Consider the following 22143-nt stretch of genomic DNA (forward strand, 5'->3'; position numbering starts at 1 on the left):
CACACAGATGGACTGATGGGCAGACGAACAGACAGATAGACGGACAAACGTTGGGAATGGCCAGTCGACAGTTGAGAGTCGAGCAGTCCACACAGACGACACTTTTCCATTTGAATTTAATTTTAATTTACGCCCAACGGCCGTTTTTTGGTACCCCGGAAATTGGCAATGGGCCCCGGCTGAACTGCACGAACATTCCGTGCATAGCCCACCAGCCAGCCGAGACACGACAGATAGAGTGAGAGAGGGAGACAGAGGGAGGAGTCCTTGCGAGCCTCCTCCTGCCTGCCTGAACAAATTCGAGAGCTCTGTCCGCACCGTTGAGTTAATGAGAGAACCGCCGGCAGACATTCGGTTGAAATTGTAAAAGGAAGTCTAATTGAAGCAGATTCCCCCAAAGCTCCACGTAGTGCCCCAACTTCCAATTAGTCGATCAAATTTCCAACTACCAAAATTTAAAAACCAGTTGAACAACTTGACTCAACTACAAATGGAATACCATCCTTATATACAGACTATCCCTAATACAACAAATCATCTCAAAATGGAATAGCCCTACTATAGAGCTATCTCTAATTAAATAACAACTATTCAAAAGTTAAACTAATATTTGAACTAAATTTAAAATTACATACCCAACTCAGACAAAGATGAAACCCGTTTAAATAATAACTATTTAAAAGTTAAGGTGTTATGGAAATGGAAAACCCTCATTCATATGTGAACTATCCCTAATAAAGCAATAACTAGCGAACTGAACTGAACTCAACTGTAAATGAAGTACCCCTACTCATAGAGGGTATATCTCCAAATATATAATAACCATTTAAAAGTTGAACTGAACTTCAAATGGAATACCCTCATTTAAATAGTAACTAGCCCCGATACAGTCAAAAATTGCCATGGCCTACCCTCATTAATGAATCAGAAAAATAAATAAATTTAAAATACTCTCACACATTTCAGGCCATCCTAATATATGCCTCACTCAAACTGAAACTGACTCCAAAACAATAAAAACTATAAACAGAAATATAGTGCAACTTTTCCACTTAACTTAAAATGGACTACCCTCATTTAAATAGAGATCGCTTCCAATTAAGAAACAACTACGAAATCGAGCTCAGCTTAAGATTTGAATACCCTCATTTAAGTAGAAGAATGGCTCTAATCAAAAACCACTTTCCTCACAATTTTCCACACTGTCACAAATTAGCTCGTTGCTTCTGCATAGCCCACATACCCTTTAGTTCACCTCATTTATGATCAGCTCTTAGGTTTTCGTAGTTTTCCGCTGTCCCAAAAAGTCGTGCTCATTTTTACGCCGACTCATTCATTTGGTAATCACAATTAACAGAGAAATAAAATTAGAAATGATTTAAAAACTGAACCAGAAATAGCAGTAATATAAAAATGCATATACCCTACCTTTCTTATTAGTGAATATTTAAAGGTGAGATATGCCGTTACATATTTAAATGATTTTTTTTAAAGTTCTTAAAGTAACATCAGTGTAAGTTTATTTTCTGTTCACTTTTATACAATCCCCAAATCGTATTGCATTTTCCTTTGTGTCTCATCCTTAAACATTTCACACGCTCTCCTTGGCAATCTTTTGTCATATCTTTGTATAGCTGTAAACTACGTTTACTCCCTTCTTGAAAAGACTTTTTTTTTTTTTGGTTGCTTGGTGCCTCATCCCCAACCGGAATACCCGTGACACCGCCTGCTGAAAGGGTATTCAACTGTCTCAAAAGTGCACACAGAGACACCTCTGTAAATCTCAGTAAGAGAACCCATCAATTTATTCATGTATTCATGCAGAGATGAGGAAAATTTGTTTTCAAATTTGATAAAACTGTTAACCACGCTATGTTAATTTCATTAGCGTGTCTCTCAGCGTTTCTTGTTTTAGTGACCGGCTTTTATATTTAACATATTAATTGCGCTAATTAGCTGTCCACTTAGCGTATATTTATCGGATTTCCAGACTCGATTTGGATTTGGCTTGGACTTGAGCTTGGGCCTGGGATTGTCTGACAGACAGACAGCAAGACAAACAAACAGATCCCATGAGCTGACGTCATGCGTCTTTGATCAGCGATGTCGCCACATTAATAAATCAATTTTAATTAATTTAGGCGACAGTTTTTAACTTTTTTCATTTTTTATTTTTGCCAAAATTTTTGTCGATGATGCATTTTGTTTTTATTTACCTGGCAAACTACAGATATTAGTCGTCTGATTGAATTTTTAAATGCTCTTTGAGAGACTACTCACCAGTGCACTCCAAGGGGGAGATCTTAGAAGAGAGACTCTTCCCTAAACATATTCCAATTTACCCTATATAAACTCTGGTTCGATTTGACTTTTACGTTTACCGTTTCAATTGAAACAGCCTTAGAACATTTACATATACACTTGGATTATATATTTCCTAAGTTAAATATACAAGTCGCATACGTCTCAAAATATATATTAAATGGATCCATTTTAGAACTTAAAACTTATGTTATTTAGCTAAAAAATTCGCCAACTCAGTTGCTCAAATTATTTCATCTTTATTTATGTATTAAATTTAATTTCTAGAGGAAATATGTAATAATACTCTGAAAAAAGGTATAAATAATATATAATTAAAGTATAAACATGAAAATTGGAATACTATTAAAAATATGATTATTCTTATGTTATCTATGTCAATAATTTTTCAGTCTGACCTTGCATATGCTTTATAGTAATACGATTACTCATCATATAAAAATATGAATATATAAATATATATAGATATGTCATTTTTGTTGTATATTTAGGTATAACTTAAATAGAAAAAATGTTATTGATATAAATATATAATTTGTTTAATTAATTAATAATTAATATATAATTTGTTTAGTTTAAAATCAGTCAAATATTTACTACATACATTTATCAACTATATAACATAGCCCTTATAAATTTGCCGTACTCATAGTCAGATACAAAAAACCACCCTTAAAGCAGAGAGATTCCTATATCATTCTCGTTAATATACAAATACAAATCAGATATACACATACATGTAATATGCATACAAAAATAAATAAATAAAGTTGTAGTCGGTGAAGGTAAATCAATCAGTAATGCTAATCTAGTTAACTAAATTATATGGATGCGGATTAGTACATTGTTAGTAATGCTAATCTAGTTAACTAAATTATATAGATGCGGATTAGTACATTTAATATTATTGCCAAGATAGCGCCTCATCAGCTCATTTCGCTCTTGCAGCAGGGTGTTCCGTTGTCGCTGTATTTCATTTGACTCCTCCAAGGTGGCTCGTATGGCGCGCAGCTCCTCCACACGCTCAGCCTCCAGAGCTTGCAGTAATCTCCTACTCTCCATATCGATATCTGGCTGCTCCACTTTGATGCGGCTAGAGACCAACTCCTCGAAGTTAGGCTCATCCAGTAGTATCTCAGATGAGCTGACTTCAGGCTCTGTTTTGATCTCAAAGAGCTGCTGGCTCTCTTCCTCCTCGGGCGGCTCCTCGTATGTAATCGTTATATTACGCGGTTCGGGCAACGTACCTGAATAGATCTCGTCCATGGCGCTAAAGTACTCCCAGTTCGGATCATCGTCTTTTTTCTGACGCTTGATGTTGAAGTAGGTGCGGCTCATATTGCGAAACTTGCGATCCAGCATTATGTAGTTGGCCTTAAAGCCATGCTGCTCAAACTCTCTCACAACATGTTGCCAGATCTCTGCTCGCTTCTTGTGACGTTCTCGGAAGTCTCGCTTGTACTTCAGGTAGAGGCGCAGCAACAGCTTCGTCTCCTTGTTTGACCATTTGCCTGCCGAGAGCAAGAGGAAGTGAAATAGGAGGAGCGCACGATACAGTATTGTATATATTTTAGCACATTTCCTTCTTTTTAAACTCACGCGTCATAGTAATGCAGTCAAAATCAAATCGAAGAGAACAAGAAAAAGCAACTCCAAGCGAAAAGTTGATCAAGCAACAGCTGACATCTGGCGTCCGACTGAATGATAAATATCGATGCAAAACTGAGAGCGAAGAAATATATATCGATACCCGCTATACCGATAGTCGCAAATTAGGGTTGATTTCTGCACAGTGACTCGCAGCTAATTTCAAACAACCCCAAACTAAAAGAAATTACCAAGCTTAAATGCAATGTTGCAGTCTCCTAACTTATAAAAATGCATTTATTTATTTTAAAAAACCTTAAATTAACATGAATTCAAAGAAAAATGAGCTATTATTTATTTATTTTATTTTCTCTGCTTATTATTTATTTATTGTTTATTATTTATTATTGATTAGCTAATGTTTATTATTTATTATTTACTATTTATTATTTATTATTTATTATTTATTATTTATTATTTATTATTTATTATTTATTATTTATTATTTATTATTTACTATTTATTATTTATTATTTATTATTTATTATTTATTATTTATTATTTATTATTTATTATTATTATTTATTATTTATTATTTATTATTTATTATTTATTGTTTATTATTTATTATTACTTCTTATTTATCATACGTTTTTTATTTTTCATTTATTGTCTATTATTTATTAATGATTTTATTTATTTATTTAATATTTAATTACATTTTCACTTATTATTTAAATACTTTTTAGTATTGATTTTTTATTGTTACTCTATTTAATTTTGTTTTATTTTATTTTTTTTAATTACAATTTTTGTTTTTTTTAGTTTTTAACTATTACGATATATTTTTAAAATATTAAAAAATTAAATGCGCTCCTTTTCTATAAATTAAGGTATTTGACTACAAGGTGTCAAAATTTTTGTTTTAACTGATGATTGAAATATGTTGTGAACCACTGTGAATTGCATCAACATTGCCTTTTTTATTTGCGATGTGATATTGAGATATGAGGGCATGTTCATACATATGTATATTGTGTAGCACGTACACAAATAAACAGTAATTGATGTTGATGTGTATACACTGTAATACTGTCATACTGTTCTACTGTTATAATTTTGCAACGTTCATTGCTATGCCTCGCTCTCCGTGTGACATTGTTGGTGTAGTTAATACAGTTTGCTTGGCCGCTATTTATAAATATTTTTGTATGGCACGCACACAGATACATGTGTATGTATTTATATATATGTTGTATGTTGAGCTGCACACACACACACAGGAGTCGAAACTGTTAATTTTTTGTTTTTTGTTGACTATCTGCTTTTGCTCATTCAATCTTTGCAGTGTATTTTACGAATCCCTTTTGCCCTGCATTTCTCTTGCAAACTCTGGCCACGTTTGCGGTTTCCTTCTGCGGAGTGCTTCATCACCTTCTGGCGGCAGCTCGTACTGCTCGTTCTCGAACTGCGCGAGCTTCTGCAGCCGCCAGCTCATGCGCTCCTCCAGCTCCTCGTGGCTCAGCGTTGTGCTGCGACTTGTCGAGGGCCTTGCATCGCACTCAGACATGTCTGGAGCGGATTCCGTCGACAGATCCTCGCTTGGTCGTGGACTACTGATCGATGGATGCTGGTCGTCGGATATGCTTGCAGTATGCACCTCGTCGCTCGACTGACTGGACTCCTCAGGCAAATGCTCCTCCGTATCCTCTATCGACTGTCGATGGCTTTGCTCGCCTTCAGATATGTTTGCAGGGAATTCCAGATGCACATCGTCGCTTGACTGTGGAGTATTGAGCAGTAAATCGTCTGCGGACTTGTATTGATACAGTTTCTCAGACAAATGCTCCTCAGAATCCTCCGTCGACTGTAGATCATTTCGCTCAGCATCGCCTGCATCCGTTTGTCGGAAGAACTCTTTAAAGAAATCTTCGCCTGGCTGCTGCTCTATCGTAGCATCCCCTCCGCCCATCTCCTGCTTGCTCTGCCCTGGCGAGTCCTCGCTTGGCTGCTCTTTAACCAATCCATCGCCTCCACCCAACTGCCGCTCATGTGTCTTGGACTGCTGCTCCATCTGCAGATCCTCTCCGCCGGCAATAGCGTCAGCCGTCCTCAACAAGGAGTTGACCACATCCTGCTCCACCATCTTCGTCACGATATTTATCTTTATCTGCTCCCTCTCCTTCTGTTTCAGCATGTTGACCACGTGCGACGCCGTCTTGCACTGAATCAGACTAGAAATGCGATCTACCATTTTGTTGATGAACTCAATATCTAGCATATTTCTATAAATTTCTAGAAATATAATAAATGTTGTGCCTGTGCTTATTTCGTTTGTTTAATGCCAATAAATATGATTTCGTTGCGCCTCCTGCTCAGTTCTCTAAGGCTACTATGTTTCCCTATAAAATTCCATCAACTCGAGCTCTCTGCTCTCCACATCATAATAGTATATCTCAATCTATTATAAATTCAATTCCAAGTATCTGCCACTCGCCAGCTAACGGCTTGATATATTTTCTAATTGCAAGCCAAATTAACTAAATTACTCAATAAGCAGTTCATCGGCTTGCGCATTGGAGTCTGTGTTGGAGCCAACGGCTTCAGCTGCTCCACCTGCTTCAACAGCTCTCGAAATGCCAAGGTTCGTTTTTCCATTTTTTTTCTTCTTTTCGTCGTATTGGCCAACCGTGAGCAATTTACAGTTAAAGCTAACTAACTGAAAAATATCAAAAGTTAAGCAAACAAACTTTGTCTGGACTTGGAGTCGCTGTTGCAGATGGAGTTGCAGTTGCTGCTGGGAGCTGCTGGTCCAAGGGGTGCGGGGAGGTGTTTGGCACCTGGTTAATGCTTTGCTAGCTGTTTGTTTGCTTTTTGGCTTTTTGGGCTCGTTTCTGTCGCATAGACAGGCCTCTCTGTCTATCTTCGTCTCTCTCTCTCTCTCTCTCTCTGTCGCTTGCTGTGTCTTGGTTTTAGTTGGGCAATGGGCAACACACCCAGATTTCGTAGAAGACAAAATATATATGTATATATATATAAATTTGGGTGCGTTAGTCAAACACTGATAAAATCATAAGCCAAAGATGAGAGACAGCACACACCAAGGCACACACACACACATATATTCGGCTCGTACGTGTCTCTTTTGGGCCAGACATTAGGACAAAGCCGTCTCAAATATATTAGGCCAATTATGTTGCACAAAGACAACAAGTGCAAACGGGTGTAATTGACTGTCTCATACACGCATTCCATATGGAAAATACTGAAATCAATTAAATATGGATCAAACTTTACGCACTATATCTGCAGCGGAAATTAATAATATAGAAATGATCCGATTTCTTATTAGTATGATCCATATATGTTATTGTATATTATTTTATATCATTATATTTTATTATATCTTCGAGATATAGAGAGTATAAATCAGATTGTATAAAATTAAAGTTATTATTAAGAGTTTTTATTGAGATATATTGATAATCAATCAAATCTTGAAATCGTAACTTTTAGTAAGTTGAATAGACTGGAAAATATATATTTTGCATCTTTTTCTCAATCCCCCAATCTTATATATGAAAAGTGCATGTATTTCGTATGCAGAATTTAAGCTTCAAATGCCTCTCAAAATACTCTAAAATGGAGTACTCTATCCCCTACCCACATGCACTCAACAAATCTTCCACTCAATCAAATCAATGAAAGTACGGTTGCGAGTACGCTCTAGACACTACACTAAAACCAATATGCCTTTTTTACCTGCGCGTTGCGTAGTATACGGAAAACACATTTACATGTACAAGTGCCACGCCCACCAGCCCCTGCCATCACCCTGGCCCTCGCCCATAGACCATATCGCGATGCATGGCCCCGTTGAAACGTGCAACCGCATAAACGTGAACGCATTCAACCCGACAAGAGCTGAGCCCAGTTTCCTAGGGTGTTGCTGCCTCTGCTTCACCTTAGTTTTCCCTTACCTTGCGCTCTTTGTCATTATTATCGCACACTTTTCTATGCGTATCTACCTTCGTGTATTATCTATTCTCTAACATCGTATTTTGCTTCATTCCTTTGAGTTTAGTTTTCTTTACAATTTTCTGTCGTCTCGACGTAATTAATTTCGAGCATTTGAATTCGAGATATTTGGCGATAGCAACGTCTATAATGAATTTTCCGTATCCCTTGACACGTACAGCACACCTGTCAATGGGTCCTCAGACGAGAGGATCTAGATGCCGTTGTCTTCTTTTATGGGTCAATGAGTTCGACTTGTTGATAATTAGGCTTAGCATATGGACAGGTAACACGGCCCAACAAATCCCTCAGGTGCTTGCATATGATCAGATATTCATATCGGAATACCTTAAGAATAGTTTGAAAATATTTACACGATGTGTCTGTTTGTGCGTTGAGTGATTGAGCAATTGAGTGAGAGATGATTGATGGCACAGTTCAAAGAGTGAAGCAAGAGATAATTGAGTCTCTACAGTAGCTCTTTTCTATAGAGCCGAGGCTAGTCTGAAAAATATTCAATCTTAACATCAGGAATGAATAATGAAGTGAGACTTTATGATAAAAAATAAAATAATAATATAATTTAAATATGGAAACCTTATATTCCAATTGCTTTAAATTCACATTTTATTCACATTGAATGAACCTTATTTAATAGACCTATTTAATCAATATTTTTCTAGAATTCCGCATTTATTCAGCTTAGCATTTGGTAATTTCAATTTTTTTCTCAGTTTTCTACCCTGTTCTATAGAATTGATAAATGCGTGCTATAAACCGGGCTGAAATGCTCGAAATTTATCAAGACTTGAGGTGGAGGAGGCAGCGCAGGGACTGGGAAGCATCATTTGCAGTGTGGAGTGGAAATAGAAAATGACTTTCGACACGGTTATCAATAACCGGCTATCGATATTTTATGAAAATTGATACGGCACACACACAGACTCGATGCCAGTCGGCCCAAATAAATAAATATATAAATAATAATGGGTATTATTATTACAGTTTACATTCAGGCCAAATAGTTTTTTTCTCTCCCTGTTTCTCGGCGTGTCCTGTGCGCAGTCCTTTGGCAATGCCACTCATAAGCGCACTAATCCGTCAAAATTTATTGCCGAACAAAGAGGGAGCGAGAAGGAGAGAGCAATAGAGAGAAGAAGATGAGCAGCAGCAGCATGGGGCGTGTGTAGGCGTGGCAGGCGCCTTCGTCCTGGCAATTGATAACGTGCGTGTGAAATTTATCAAATAAATTGAGGCCATAAATGTCAAAGCTGCGCATGATTCATAGACCCAGTTGTGGCTCACGCTCAACCGAAAACGAATGTGAGCGATGCTGCTTATTAGACAGCTTCCGTTTGCCAATCAAGTGGGCCACCCACAGATCTGTCCACCCTCGCGCTAACTCCGCTTACTCCCTTTGCCCACCTCCTGCCTCGGGCCATAAGTCAATTTCGCCTGTCCTGACAAATTTCTCGGTCAAATTTCGCGAGTGTTTGCAATTTATTGAAAAGCCATCAGAAATTAAGCTTCAACATTTCACATGTCTGTGCTGCATCAAAAATGAGATGAGCTGACGATACCCTGTAGATAGAAATGGCCTAGGGGGCTTTTACCTGTCTTTGTGGCATTTATGCAAACTCTTCCCCAATCGATTGTGTGAGGGAAATAGGGGGAGTAGACTTGAGTGTAAGTGTGAGGTATGTACAATTGGGTTCAATGCCCACTTAGATACCCTGTAATCAGAATTTATGAGTACTTCATCTTAAAGCTGCCACATTTCACATCCTTGTGCTGAATTTCGAATGAGTTGTGCTTGCGGTACCCTGTAGACATAAGAGGTATGCTTATTGGTTGACAATTAGTATACCCTATACAAATTAAATTTACATATACATATATACAAATGTACACTGCAAAATTAAAACTTATCTATGAACAAGATGGGAAGAGAGTGTTAAAGAAAGGAAGGGAGAAGATAGAACTTCATTTGTCTTCAATTTGAAATTCGAACTTGACTATAATATAAATTAACCCTGTACTAATATATGGTAATTGAATAATTAAAGAGAGTTTAAAGATCAATATAACGCGAGCTACTAACACGGAGAGGTTAAGATAGGTAGAGCAAAAGAACGAGAGAGCTAAATGATATCAAATACATATATATCTATCATACATGTTTCTAAAGAGAAAGAGAGAGAGAGAGAGAGAGAGAGAGAGCAGAATAGAAACTCAAAACGATGCATTTTTACATACATACATATGTCTATTGTAGTCGTGTACACTCAAGAATACCCATAGTTATCTAATAAATACTCAATAGAACGAAAGACTCTATACTCTCAGAATCTAGAGTATCCCTGCGTCGAGCACTCTTAGCTCAGTGCCAAAATACCACAATATTTGATCTTTACTGCATACAGTCAGAAAGCGTGTCGAAAAGGTATAGGCTACCTCTGTACGAATACCCAATCTGAATTTCCATTTCCATTTCAGGCTCTGGGTCGGGGCGGGGGCTCGCGAGGCGCAGTACAGCGTGTCTATCATTATTTTCTGAATTCTGATTCGTTTGTTATTTTTTTTGCACTTCCCGATTGCATAAAAAAGAGCAGAACGCATTTTAACGCTATTATTAAATTTGGCTTTCTGTTTATTTTTTTTTTTTTGTATTTATTTATTTTTTGTTTTGATGCGGGTGGAACGTGGATAATGACAATGCATTGTGATCCGTGCTCTGTGTCCCGCAATACAAAAGAAACCGTTTTTATGAACACACAAGAGTACAAATGCACGCTCACAATTGCATTTATTTCGAATGCACTGAGCGAAAAAGCTAGTCACATTGTCACTAAGCTAATGTTGAAATGGTTACTTGTTCATATCTTTAATACATTTTACATATAAATAAATTTATAAAAAAAAGAGATGAATTTGTAAGAATCAATAATTTGATTATTATAATCAAAAGAATTTATTGCATTAATATTTAAATAGTTATACAAATGGATGTTTATATTTATTATTTTATTTATTTACTATGCACAGATGAATTTCCATATTTACAAAATATATAAATAGAAAATACAAAGAACTGTTTTGTACAAAATGCAAAAGTTAACAATTTTTATAAATTTATTATTATTTTTAATTATAATATAATTTTTTAAATACATAGGTGTAGTATAAAAAAATTTAAAGATATTTATTTATGGTATATATGTATATCTATATATATACTTCATTCCATCCATCCAATTAAAAAAATTAATGAATTTTGTTTAGTATATATAGCACGCATTTATTTTAGTAAATATTTAAATTTTTTTTTATATATGTGCTATTCGTAAAAATATATATTTTAACAAAACTAATTTCAAATTGTATTATGACAGTTTTTTCATTTCAATTGAACTCATTTCGTATATTTAAAAAATTTTATTTTAAAATTGTATATTTGTTTCATCACATACTCCAGAATGTTTCATGTTACATAATGCTTAAAGTCATAAATTTAATCAGCTTTGATTACAGTAAACGAGCACGTAGATTTTATAGTTCAATTACTTGCCGATATATATTATTGAATGTCATAAAATGTCCAACAGACCGTTAACTATTTAAATGACCCACTGTCAAGACCCCATATAAATATCTCTCCCTCTCTCTCACACACACACTCTCCCTCCCTCGCGCTCTGTTGGTTGGCTCTGCTCTGTCTTGTCGTCCGTTAAGGAAAACAAATAATGTGCTTATGCAGCATCATCAATTAGATCTGAAAACAGAAACCGATTCCAATCATAGACCAACAAATGGTCCAGCAATGCGACAGAGAGCAACCGACAGAACTCTTAATAAAAGTCAATTGGCAGCCACATGAATAGGGGGATTGTGGGTTGGGGGTTGTGGGTTGTTGGTTGGGGTTGGGGTTGGGGTTGGGAGTTGGTGGCTGCGTTTGGGTCTTGTGCACATTTGAAATTTGAATAAAATGTCTTTTTATCGCACTTAAAGGCCATTCAGTAGGCTAAATTATGCCAGAGTGGCAGGGTATTACGAGTGCGCAAAACAGACGAAGCACGAAACACGAAACACAAAATGCCAAATCCAAATCTAAAGCTCCCAAAAAACCCCGAACGGACCAAAAACCTCTCGCCATCGCCCGCTCACCCGCCCTCGCCCATAACCGAAAAATCGCAGTCAAATTGGCCATGTTAAACCGCAGACCATTTGCTTGCTTTGGCTATTGTTGATGTTGTTGCAAGTTGTGTATAGTTGACCCCGACTTATCTTCAAAACGTAAACTTGCCACAAATTGGCCGAGAGTTGTTTTTGTTGCTGCGGCATAAGTCCAATTTATTTCTGTTGTTGTATTTTCGTTGTTTTCTTCTTCTTCTTCGACTACTTTTTTTTTTATTGCTATTTTTTGTTTGTTACTTCAAAGCAAAACCAAATCGAATTAAACCAAAAATCTACATAAGCTTTTTCTCTCTGTGTGACTCTCATTGTATTTATCTTTATGCTCCTCTCTCTCGCTCACTCTCACTGGCTCAATGGCTCACTGGCTCACTCAGCGCCTCACTGCCTCTCGCAGTTTCTGCTTCTCCTTTCGATCCATTTGTCCATTTATTTGTTGCTGCTGCTGCCGTTATTGCTGTTGTTGTTGCTGTTGTTGTTGGTGGGCATGAATTACATTTCTCTTTGCATTCGCTTTGTAGCTGCTGTTTGCCCTTTTCTATGATGTGTAGCAGAGAGTATGATGACTTTGTTGCTGCGTTTGCACTGGATGCAATTGCCATAGATATACAGGTATTGTGATTGTATGTATGTGTGTGTATTGTATATATGTATGCAAGTCTTTATTATTATACTTCGTTGTTTTATAACCCGTTATATCATCGTATGCTATGCAATTTGCTTTCTAGGGTATTTACTTCGCGACTAGCTGTGCTTTTAATTTCTTGCTTGTTTTAGTTTTTTTTCTGCTTTTTCTTTTTTTTCTAAATGCTAATTTATGGGCATGTGTTGCCATTTGGTTGCCGTTGGGTAATTTTAGTACCTACCAGCAGCAGCGACAGCAACAGCAACAACAACAACAACAGCAACAACAATAAGTGGAAACAGGAAATGCAGCAAAGCGAAATAAAAAGTTGAGTAAATTGCATATTTATGAATCTGTCAATTGTTTATACTAAGTTTTGGATGGCTGTTCTTGTTCTTGTTGTTGCTTTTGTTGTTGTTGTTGTTGTTGCTCTTGTTTTTCCCAGAATTTCACATTTTGTTATTTTTATTGCCAGTTTGTTTGCTTGTTTCGGTTCTGCCTCGACCTCCCCTACTTAAATATCATCTCTACTTCGCTACGCCTCTTCCCCTCATCTACCACTGTTCACTTTGCTTCTCTTTACGTTATTTTACTTCTTTTTTTTTTTTTTTTTGCATTTATGCACTCTGGAATCGCCCTAATACATGGCCATAACATATGATAGCATTGCCATTCGATTCGCTTGATGCGCTCCTCTTTGGACTTGCAGTTCCAGTCTATAAAGCAAATGTTGAGAAAAACAACACTGAATGCCATATCCTGTTTATGATCCTATATCAATGACTGTCCGACGGCGACTCGGCAGGGAGTCAAATTTTAAGGGCTTTTTTAATTGATGGAAAGTTTTGTGAGAGTACAAACTTGAAATGGCTCTAAATAAAGATAAGAATAGTAATACATATTTACATATACATATCTATATCTCTTATGCATATCGCTCATGAATTTAAATCAATAATTGTTTCTGAGATGAAAGTCTGTCATAGCATTCCAGAAATAATTGATACACATATATCTTAAATATTATCTACATTATATCTATGTATATATCAAAATATTATATATAGCTGAAAATATTAAGATCAAATTAAAACCAAAATTTCCAAAAATCTTATTGTAGAGCAAAAGAACTTTTTCTCACTTAAGAAAATAGCTTTCAGCTGGGAGTAAAGTATATTTGTGTTTGTTTGTGTATGTGTGTGTGTTCATGATCACAATTGCGGGCATATTATTAGAAACCATTCGTTTATGCCTCGCATTTGGCGCAATGTGTGGGCAATAAACTTAAATCAATAAACCGAACAAAACAACTTTCATTGTATCCAATCATCCGTCTGTCCAACTGTCCATCTGTCCGTCTGTCCATCCGGGAGAGGGACCTCGCTTCAGTTGTGTTTGGCTCTGTTTCCCATTTCATGCGAAAGGCATTAAATAAGTCCAGAAGGTATAAACACAAACACACACACACACACACACACAGGGAGACATGCAGGCCGGCAAACAAATAAGGCCTGGCCAAATGGCTTGCCCGAGAAAGAGAGACAGTGATAGAGAAAGAGTCGGAAGAGAGGTGAAGGGGGAGCCACAGTGAAAACAAAAACTGTCGAAATTCCTTCACAGAACATTTATTTCGGTTGCTTTTTCGTTACACACATTGATTTTCGAGGCGGTAACAACAACAACAACAACAACAGCAACAATAATAATAACAACAATTTGCTGCAAGCCCAAGTTCAGGAACTGGCATAGAGCGGTGTGAGTAGAGCAGAGTGGGGAAGAGGGCGGGAGCGAAAGGGGGCCGAGTATAAACAACACCATGCAATAAACTTGAGTAAGGTAAATGGCAAACGTATTTTTTTATCATATATATACACAGATACACACACACACACACACACACACACTTATACAACTGCATCTTCGTTCAATAAGTACGTTCTGCAGCATGTGTATTTACATGTGTATTTGCATTGGCAAAGAGACACTTGAAACACAAACACACTGAGTGAACTGCACTTCAACATTGTAGCTGCTGTTGCCCAGCATCTTTTATTCTCGTTCTTTCTTCTTCTTGTTTTTGTTTTTGCGAACAGCTCTCGAGAGACCCTAAAAATTGTGCAGGTGTGCCAAACGATTGAAACCCTGGCTACCTTAGCACTGCCAAGGATATTTTGTATTTTGTCATAGTATTGTTATCGAGAGAGGAAGATAATTAAATTAGAACGAGTAGAGAAAATATGGAGTCACCTATTTTCTTTAAATTAAAAAGAACTACAAAAATTATGTTGAATTTTATGAATAAATGAAAAAGAATAATTTAATAAACTTCTAAAAAAGATTTTTTAATAAATATTTTGTATTATATTATTGAAACAATTTAAACATTTTTTTGTTTATATGAACAACTTTCAATGTAAATGATTTTTTTTATAATAAATGTAGGATTTAGTTCTTACTATCGTATTTCTTACAAAGTAATAAAAAAGCTTTAAAGAAATAATAAAAGAAATAAATACTAAACAAAATAAATAAAAATTGTAATAAAATAAATGAATACTCGAAAAATATTACAAAACTCGAATAAAAAATATCAAATATTTTGAGCATGAATAAAGAATATTATTAAATTATATTATTGAAATTTATTTAGAAAATTAACTTTTTAAATAATTTCTATTTATTTTACTTCTTACTTATTTTACTTATTACTTGTTTTATGTAATCTAACTTGTACCTAAAAATCAAATGAAAATTAAATAAAGTCTATCCAAGTTTATCAAAGTCAACACAGTTTAACTGCAGCAAACCACATGCTGCACAAAAATATAAAGGTACAACCGAAAGAGGATTGTGAGACACAATAAAATACCCAGTAATTATTTTAAGGCAATGTTTAACCTTAGCTATAATTGAATTTAAAAATAGACATTATTCATTATTATACAAGACTGTTTGACCATGAAATACCCTGCAATTTTCTCCACAGACGCAACACATTAAAATATAGTTAAGCGGACTTGTATTTAAATGTTTTAAAATAAAGACATTAATAATGAAATACAAGCATGTAAAATGGGCCTCCAGGGTATTCGGCGCTGGGCATAATTACTCCGGCATACCGTTAATTGTGAACCACATCCGCAGACATTAGTCGCAATGCGCCAAGAGCGGAAAAAAACACTGACCAAAGCATTACACAGAATAGACCAAAATATATATGTAAACGAAAGAAAAAAACTTTGAAAAAAACAAAAGACAGAGATGAAAGCTTGGCCGAATTGCAAATACGCTAGAGGGGGTTACATTGAGAGAAAATTTGAAATAGAGTTATTAATGAAATTTATGTGGAATAAAAAGAGAATTATAATATAGAATTAAATATAAATGAATAATTGTCGTATAGAATATATTATTATGTAATAATTCAATACTTCCATAACGAGAACTTCCATAATGAGAACTTCTATATAACTGAATAATATATAATACAGTAGTTCAATATTGGGCTAGCTTTTAGTTTATAAGAGAGAAAAGTGTTAATTCTTATGCCAACAAAAGTTGTTTACTAAAATTAAATATATAATATATGATATATGACTAGTAAGTACTAAAGTATATTATATGATATGCTTAAGTGTATAGATAGATGCATAATTTCAGATGATATATAAACAACCTACGTTACATACCCATTAACATAGTTATAATGCCCTTGACACTAAGGGCAGTAAACAGAACCGAGTACAACTTGGTAGTTGGGTTGTAAGTACTTGCCAGATAGCGATAGGGAAAGAATCAGCGAGTGAAATTCATTGTGAATTCTCATTAGCAGCAGGTAAACACATTTCTGGAACATTGCTTTTAATTAGTGGAACAGACGGGCCCTGTCACCCCAGACCCCAGCCCAAAAGGTGACCAAACGAAGGGCGAACACCCGGTGCCTTTTTAATTGCGAGAACGTCAAAACATTTACCAGATTAACGCAATCCAGCTCCAAGTAAAGAGGAAGAAAACAAACTACACGTTGCCAAAAAAAAAGCAGCAGCAGTAGAAGAAGAAGAGAAAAGTCAGGGAGAAAACAAAGCAAACGAAGCGAAAGAAAAACGTAACCTGAAAGTACAGCAAAAAAAAAATACAAATGCCAAAGGTCTGTCAATAGAGTGCAGGAACTCTTGGATGGGCGAGGGCGTAGGGGCTGAACTCAACCTGAGCGGGGGCAGGGCCCAGCGAGTCATATCTGATAAACCTGCTCTAATTTGTATACACTTAGCGAGAATTGGTCATTGGCAATGGAACGGGGAATGCTGACCACCGAATGGGAAAGCAATATGGGAATGTGAGCAGGAGGAAATGGAATAATGGGAGGATATAAATTGTAATAAAGGATTAAGCTCGGATAGATATATTAAGCATTTAGTCAAATAAAAGGTTCAGATGCAACTAGATATAGATATTTAAATATTTTAGATATTTATTTTTATAGATCTATTAAGTTAATAAGATATTTCGAAAGATTGGTCGAAAACCTACTAATATGGAATTAAATTCAAACTGACTGTAGATGTTCCAACATTGACAATTTCATATAAATATTGTATTTAAAAAATTTATTATATACAGTCACATCTTATATTCCATTATTTTATACTTCATTATCCTATATTCCTTCATTTATATATATTTTTTATTTATTTTACGTAAGTTTTTTCTGATTTCTTTCGTTTATTTTGCTGTGTCTAAATTCATTTCATTAAATCGTTTCTTCTTTTGGGCGTATCTAAAGTGTTTTATATTATTTTTGGCCAGCTTGCATCAAAGAGATACATTTAAAGTCGTTCAGTGCAGATACGCCAAGAGCCAGCGGAAGAGATTGACAGAGAGAGAGAGAGAGAGAGAGAGAGAGAGAGGTGGATAGAAAGGGAGAGTTGAATGCAGTGAGAGGTGCTGCGAGAAGAAGGCAACGAATTAACTACAAACGACTACACATTAATGCCAACTTAACAACAGAAGCCGTCCAAGCGGCGGACGGAGGACAGACGGGCAGACGGACAGGCGGTCTGAGCCGGGAAAAAGGATGGGGAAAGGCAGAGAGACGAACAGAGCATTTTTTGTATTTTGTATTTTTTTTTTGACAGCAGAAAAAATACAACACCAGAAGCTAATGTGGCAAACAGAACGGATATGCGAACGACTGAAGCTGCAGCTGAGTTAGTGAACGACAGAAAGAGGGAGAAAGAGAGAGAGAGAGAGGGAGATAGGGCAGATACAAGATACAAGATACAAGATACATGGACATGGTCACGGCATGGTCATGTGTTTTTAAGCCTGACCAATACACAAAATATTTTATGCATTGCATTGTTTCTTTGTTTTGAAAAGTGTGTGTGAGAGAGATAGAGACAGATACAGACAGGGACAGAGGGAGAGAGATCTGCCTCTTACATTTCCATTCTTTGAAAATTAACATACATATGTATGCGTCCCTTCGGCCTGAAAACTAAGCCCAGTTTGAGAATACAATAGAAGTGTTAGCGAATGCATCAGAATTTAGATGAAAGATATTACTTGATATATGTGCACTACACATCAGATATTGAGCATTAGCCTAACTGTATTAGATATGCTAGATTAACTTGAGAGCTGCTCACTCAAGCTGTTAAGGTGTAGATAATACACAATGATAGATGCATACATATATGTAGGTATAAATATATACAAAAATGTGCATATTTCTGAATATATATTTAATTTATTTTGCCTGTGCATAAGTTTTAATTTACTCGTAAATTTATTTATTTATCTAATAAATAAATAAATTTACTCTTTAATATAATTTAACATTTTTTAAATAAATTTGTTTACTTTTTTTTTACATTTTTGTATACATTAGATTCAAATTATTGTTGAAATAATATATTGATAGACTGATATTTTAATAACTTATTAATAGATAGAAAAATGAAGTGTTTATTTTTAAAATTATTAAGTTATTTAAAAAATGTTATTAAAATTCGAATTTTTTTTACATTATTTAATTTATAAATAAATGGCACATAATATATATTGGTATCAATTAAAGCATTATTTAGTTTTATCTATAATTTATTTTTCACATTCTTTCAGCTCCATGCTCTGATTAAAGATTTTTCAGCATCCCCGTCTCGAGGTATCTGCTAACATTTCTACAATACCCTTTTCACACATTTCTCATGTGCACAGGGCATGAAATATGCTTCAAGACTTAAGTCTTAAGACCTTTGAAATACTCTAAACTATAATACAAAAAGACATTTTTAATAAGACGCAAGCAATTTGAGTGCTTAGCAGAAGGTTGATTTACTTTGGAAGACTATGGCACGGCTTAGCTGCAGTCAATGGCGAAGCCTTGATGCGTGCACGGATTGCTATAGACGCGTATATGAACACATCCCGGCCTAATCCCTGACATCAAAAACAAACCAAGAAAATGCTCTGACAACAGCCAAAAAACCTTCTTCGTCGTCTTTGAACTGCGTTCAATTATAGAAAATTGCGCAAATCCTTCGAAGTTTCAACTACATCCGCACACACACACACACACACACGCACACAGTAGTATCTATACAAATAGTTGTATCTTGTATCTTTGAGCTTGTATCTTGTATCTTATTAGCGCTCACAACTTGCTCTGACATTAATCCCCCGCACAGCAGCTACGCCTTCGACTGGCATTTGGCCCTGACTTGTAGCCGAAACTGTGGCAAGTTGTTGCTTTCAACTTGCAACTTGCAACTTTTGCTTGCTACACACACTTCAACTTCAACTTCAACTGAGCTGCACTTAAGCCGATGACGCGGGTGGAACCGAAAACGAAGACAAATCAGAAGCTCAACTTGAAGTGGAAGCCAGCTTTGCTCTGTCCCTTAGCAACAGATTCCCCCATGAACAAAGCATATAGATTATTTATATATTTGACTATAAGAATAATACAAAATATATGGTAGATATCGAAACTTAAATACCCTAACATTCATAAAATGTAATCATTTCTAAATAAGAGCAAAATAAATAAATAACAAAAATAATGACTAATTCTTATAATAATATCTAAATCTTACTAAATATGAAATATAATGTGTAAAATAAATAATTTAAAAATAAATAAATAATTGTAATAATAATAAATTATATATACATATATAATAACAGTAGTACAAATAAAATTTATAGAAATAAGAGGCAAATCAATATACAATAATAATAAATAATAGTAATAATAATAATGTTTAATAAATTATAGTAATATAAATAAAATGGTAACTTTAGAATATCATATAAAATTAAAAAAACTAATTAACTTACTATGAAAAATAAATTAAAATTAAATAAATAAAATATTTTGTGAATAATAGAAAACTTAAATATATCTATTTTATTCTATTGATCTGCGTATTTTATTATAATCAATCAATCGTTCTAGTATTAGACTCATAAAAACTACATTATTTGATGTTGGACATAATATATAGTTAAACTAAATTAAATTCTATATGAAAAATATGAATCATATATGTTTATATATAAAATATGCTCTTATATAACATGGGATTGTCGAAGATAGACAACCCAGTACATAGATTATATATTAATAAGAAAACATTAAGAAGAAACAAAGAAAAATTTCGATAAAAACTTGTCTAGTGTAGTTCATAACTGAAGTATGAAGTCTAAAATAAATTATTTCAAATTATTTCATAGAGTAAGAGTATTGTATGCTACAGCAGCATTTAATGGATGCACTTGGGTTGCCTTCGTGTTAGGGTATTGCCGCCACACAAGTACCGATTCCGATTCCGATTCCAATTGCAATTCCGATTTCGATTCCGGTTTCTGCTCTGCCTGGAACAGATTAAATTCCAATTCGAAAATTGTTTTCTCTGCCCATTCTCGCGGGGCTCGCTGCCGATTCCGATTCCGAATCCGAGTCGCCGGCTAATTCCCGCATGCAATGAAAACAATTTCTGCTCTACGAGTATTTTTCTCCAAACAAGCGCGTTGATTTTTATCAAGCTTATTATGTGGGTCGTGGCAGGGGCAGCATGGTTACGGGAGGGTAAGAGTGACGGCAAGGGCAAGTGGGGGGCGTGGCAGTGACAGCCCTTTGTATTCGTTGTTGTTGTTGTTGGTTGATTTTCGGTTCTTAAGCTGCCCAGCAACAATGACAGCAGCGGCAACCGCAGCCAGTTGCATGCCACATATCAGGGCATTGCATGCCCCGCCCCCGCCGCCTCCCCCTGCCCGTCTGCCATGCCCCAGGTGCAGCGCAGCGCGAAATTCCACTCATTTTTAACAAGTTCTCGGTCGCATTTGTTGGCCAACAATGCGAAGGTTAAGCCCAGCCCCCCCGCGTCTCACTTCATAACACAAGCTGAAGACAGGGGCACTCGCAGAGGCTCTCTTCCTCTCCTCTCTCTGTCTCTATGGTATCTCATTTTTATGCGTAGCGCTTGAGGTAACTCGAAACGCCGCCAGCAGAAGTTGGAGTAGTTGCCAGCAGCTTGGCCACATTGTCAACGTCAGTTAGCTACTCGCCTTGATCCCCTAGCCCCTATCGCGCATCCCCTATACCCTGTATCGTATTCCCCAACAACTACCCCTCCGCCTCCTCTTGGTGCTCGCCGTCTGTTAACCACAATCAGCTGTTGCTGGTCTGTAGACGGGTCTTCAAAGAGAAGCTAACTACCTACGGGGCACTTACAATGTTTTGGCACAATTAAAGCTGCTGCCGATGCTGCCACTCAGCTGACGTGGCACAGTGGGGCAAAATTGTATTTAATAACAAATATTTGATATTATAGAACATATAAATATTTTCTATTTCTAATGCTTGTTTTGAATTGATCATTTTTAGAGCTATAAAGTATTTAGATGTGATTCTTAATAATATATATTTAATTCTATATAATCATATGCATATACAGTAGAATCCCGATAGTTCGAAACGGCAAAGGAATCAGTTTTTTTCGATTTACACAGAAATTCAAATTATCGAGAATTATTTAGAACAACTTTCTTTCAAGGGGATAGAATTTTATTTTTCGATTTATCGCGATTTTCGATTTACCGGGATACAAACATCGAGACTCGACTGTATATACATCTTTATATTAAATGTGAGTTTTCGTATCAGTTTCCTCTGTCATATTCGTTTTATCATCTTTGTAAACCAGTTTTACTATACGTCAACATTTTCTACATAAAATCTAAATTTTCATTTAGAATTATTTGAATGCATATTTGACTCACTGTGCCTAGTTGTTGCTGCTGTTGCTGTTGTTGTCATTATTGTTTGCTTTCTTGTCACTGTCGTTGGGTATTTTCATTCTTGTACTTTTTTTTTGCTTGCTGTAACCTTAGAACTT

At 35.6% G+C, this 22143-nt stretch overlaps 1 protein-coding gene across 1 annotated transcript; it reads right to left on the reverse strand.

Annotated features, from left to right (window-relative positions):
* Positions 1-2970: 2970 nt before the first annotated feature.
* LOC6583140 lies at positions 2971-4032 on the reverse strand. The gene is made up of 2 exons (XM_015162749.3): positions 3922-4032; positions 2971-3833 (listed from the first exon to the last, which is right to left on the reverse strand). The coding sequence occupies exons 1-2, from the start codon at positions 3926-3928 to the stop codon at positions 3184-3186; spliced, it is 657 nt and encodes a 218-aa protein (XP_015018235.1). The 5' UTR covers positions 3929-4032; the 3' UTR covers positions 2971-3183.
* Between the last annotated feature and the right edge of the window lie 18111 nt (positions 4033-22143).

This window comes from Drosophila mojavensis, unplaced genomic scaffold (genome assembly GCF_018153725.1).
Source record: "Drosophila mojavensis isolate 15081-1352.22 unplaced genomic scaffold, ASM1815372v1 contig_74, whole genome shotgun sequence".
NCBI lineage: Eukaryota > Metazoa > Arthropoda > Insecta > Diptera > Drosophilidae > Drosophila > Drosophila mojavensis.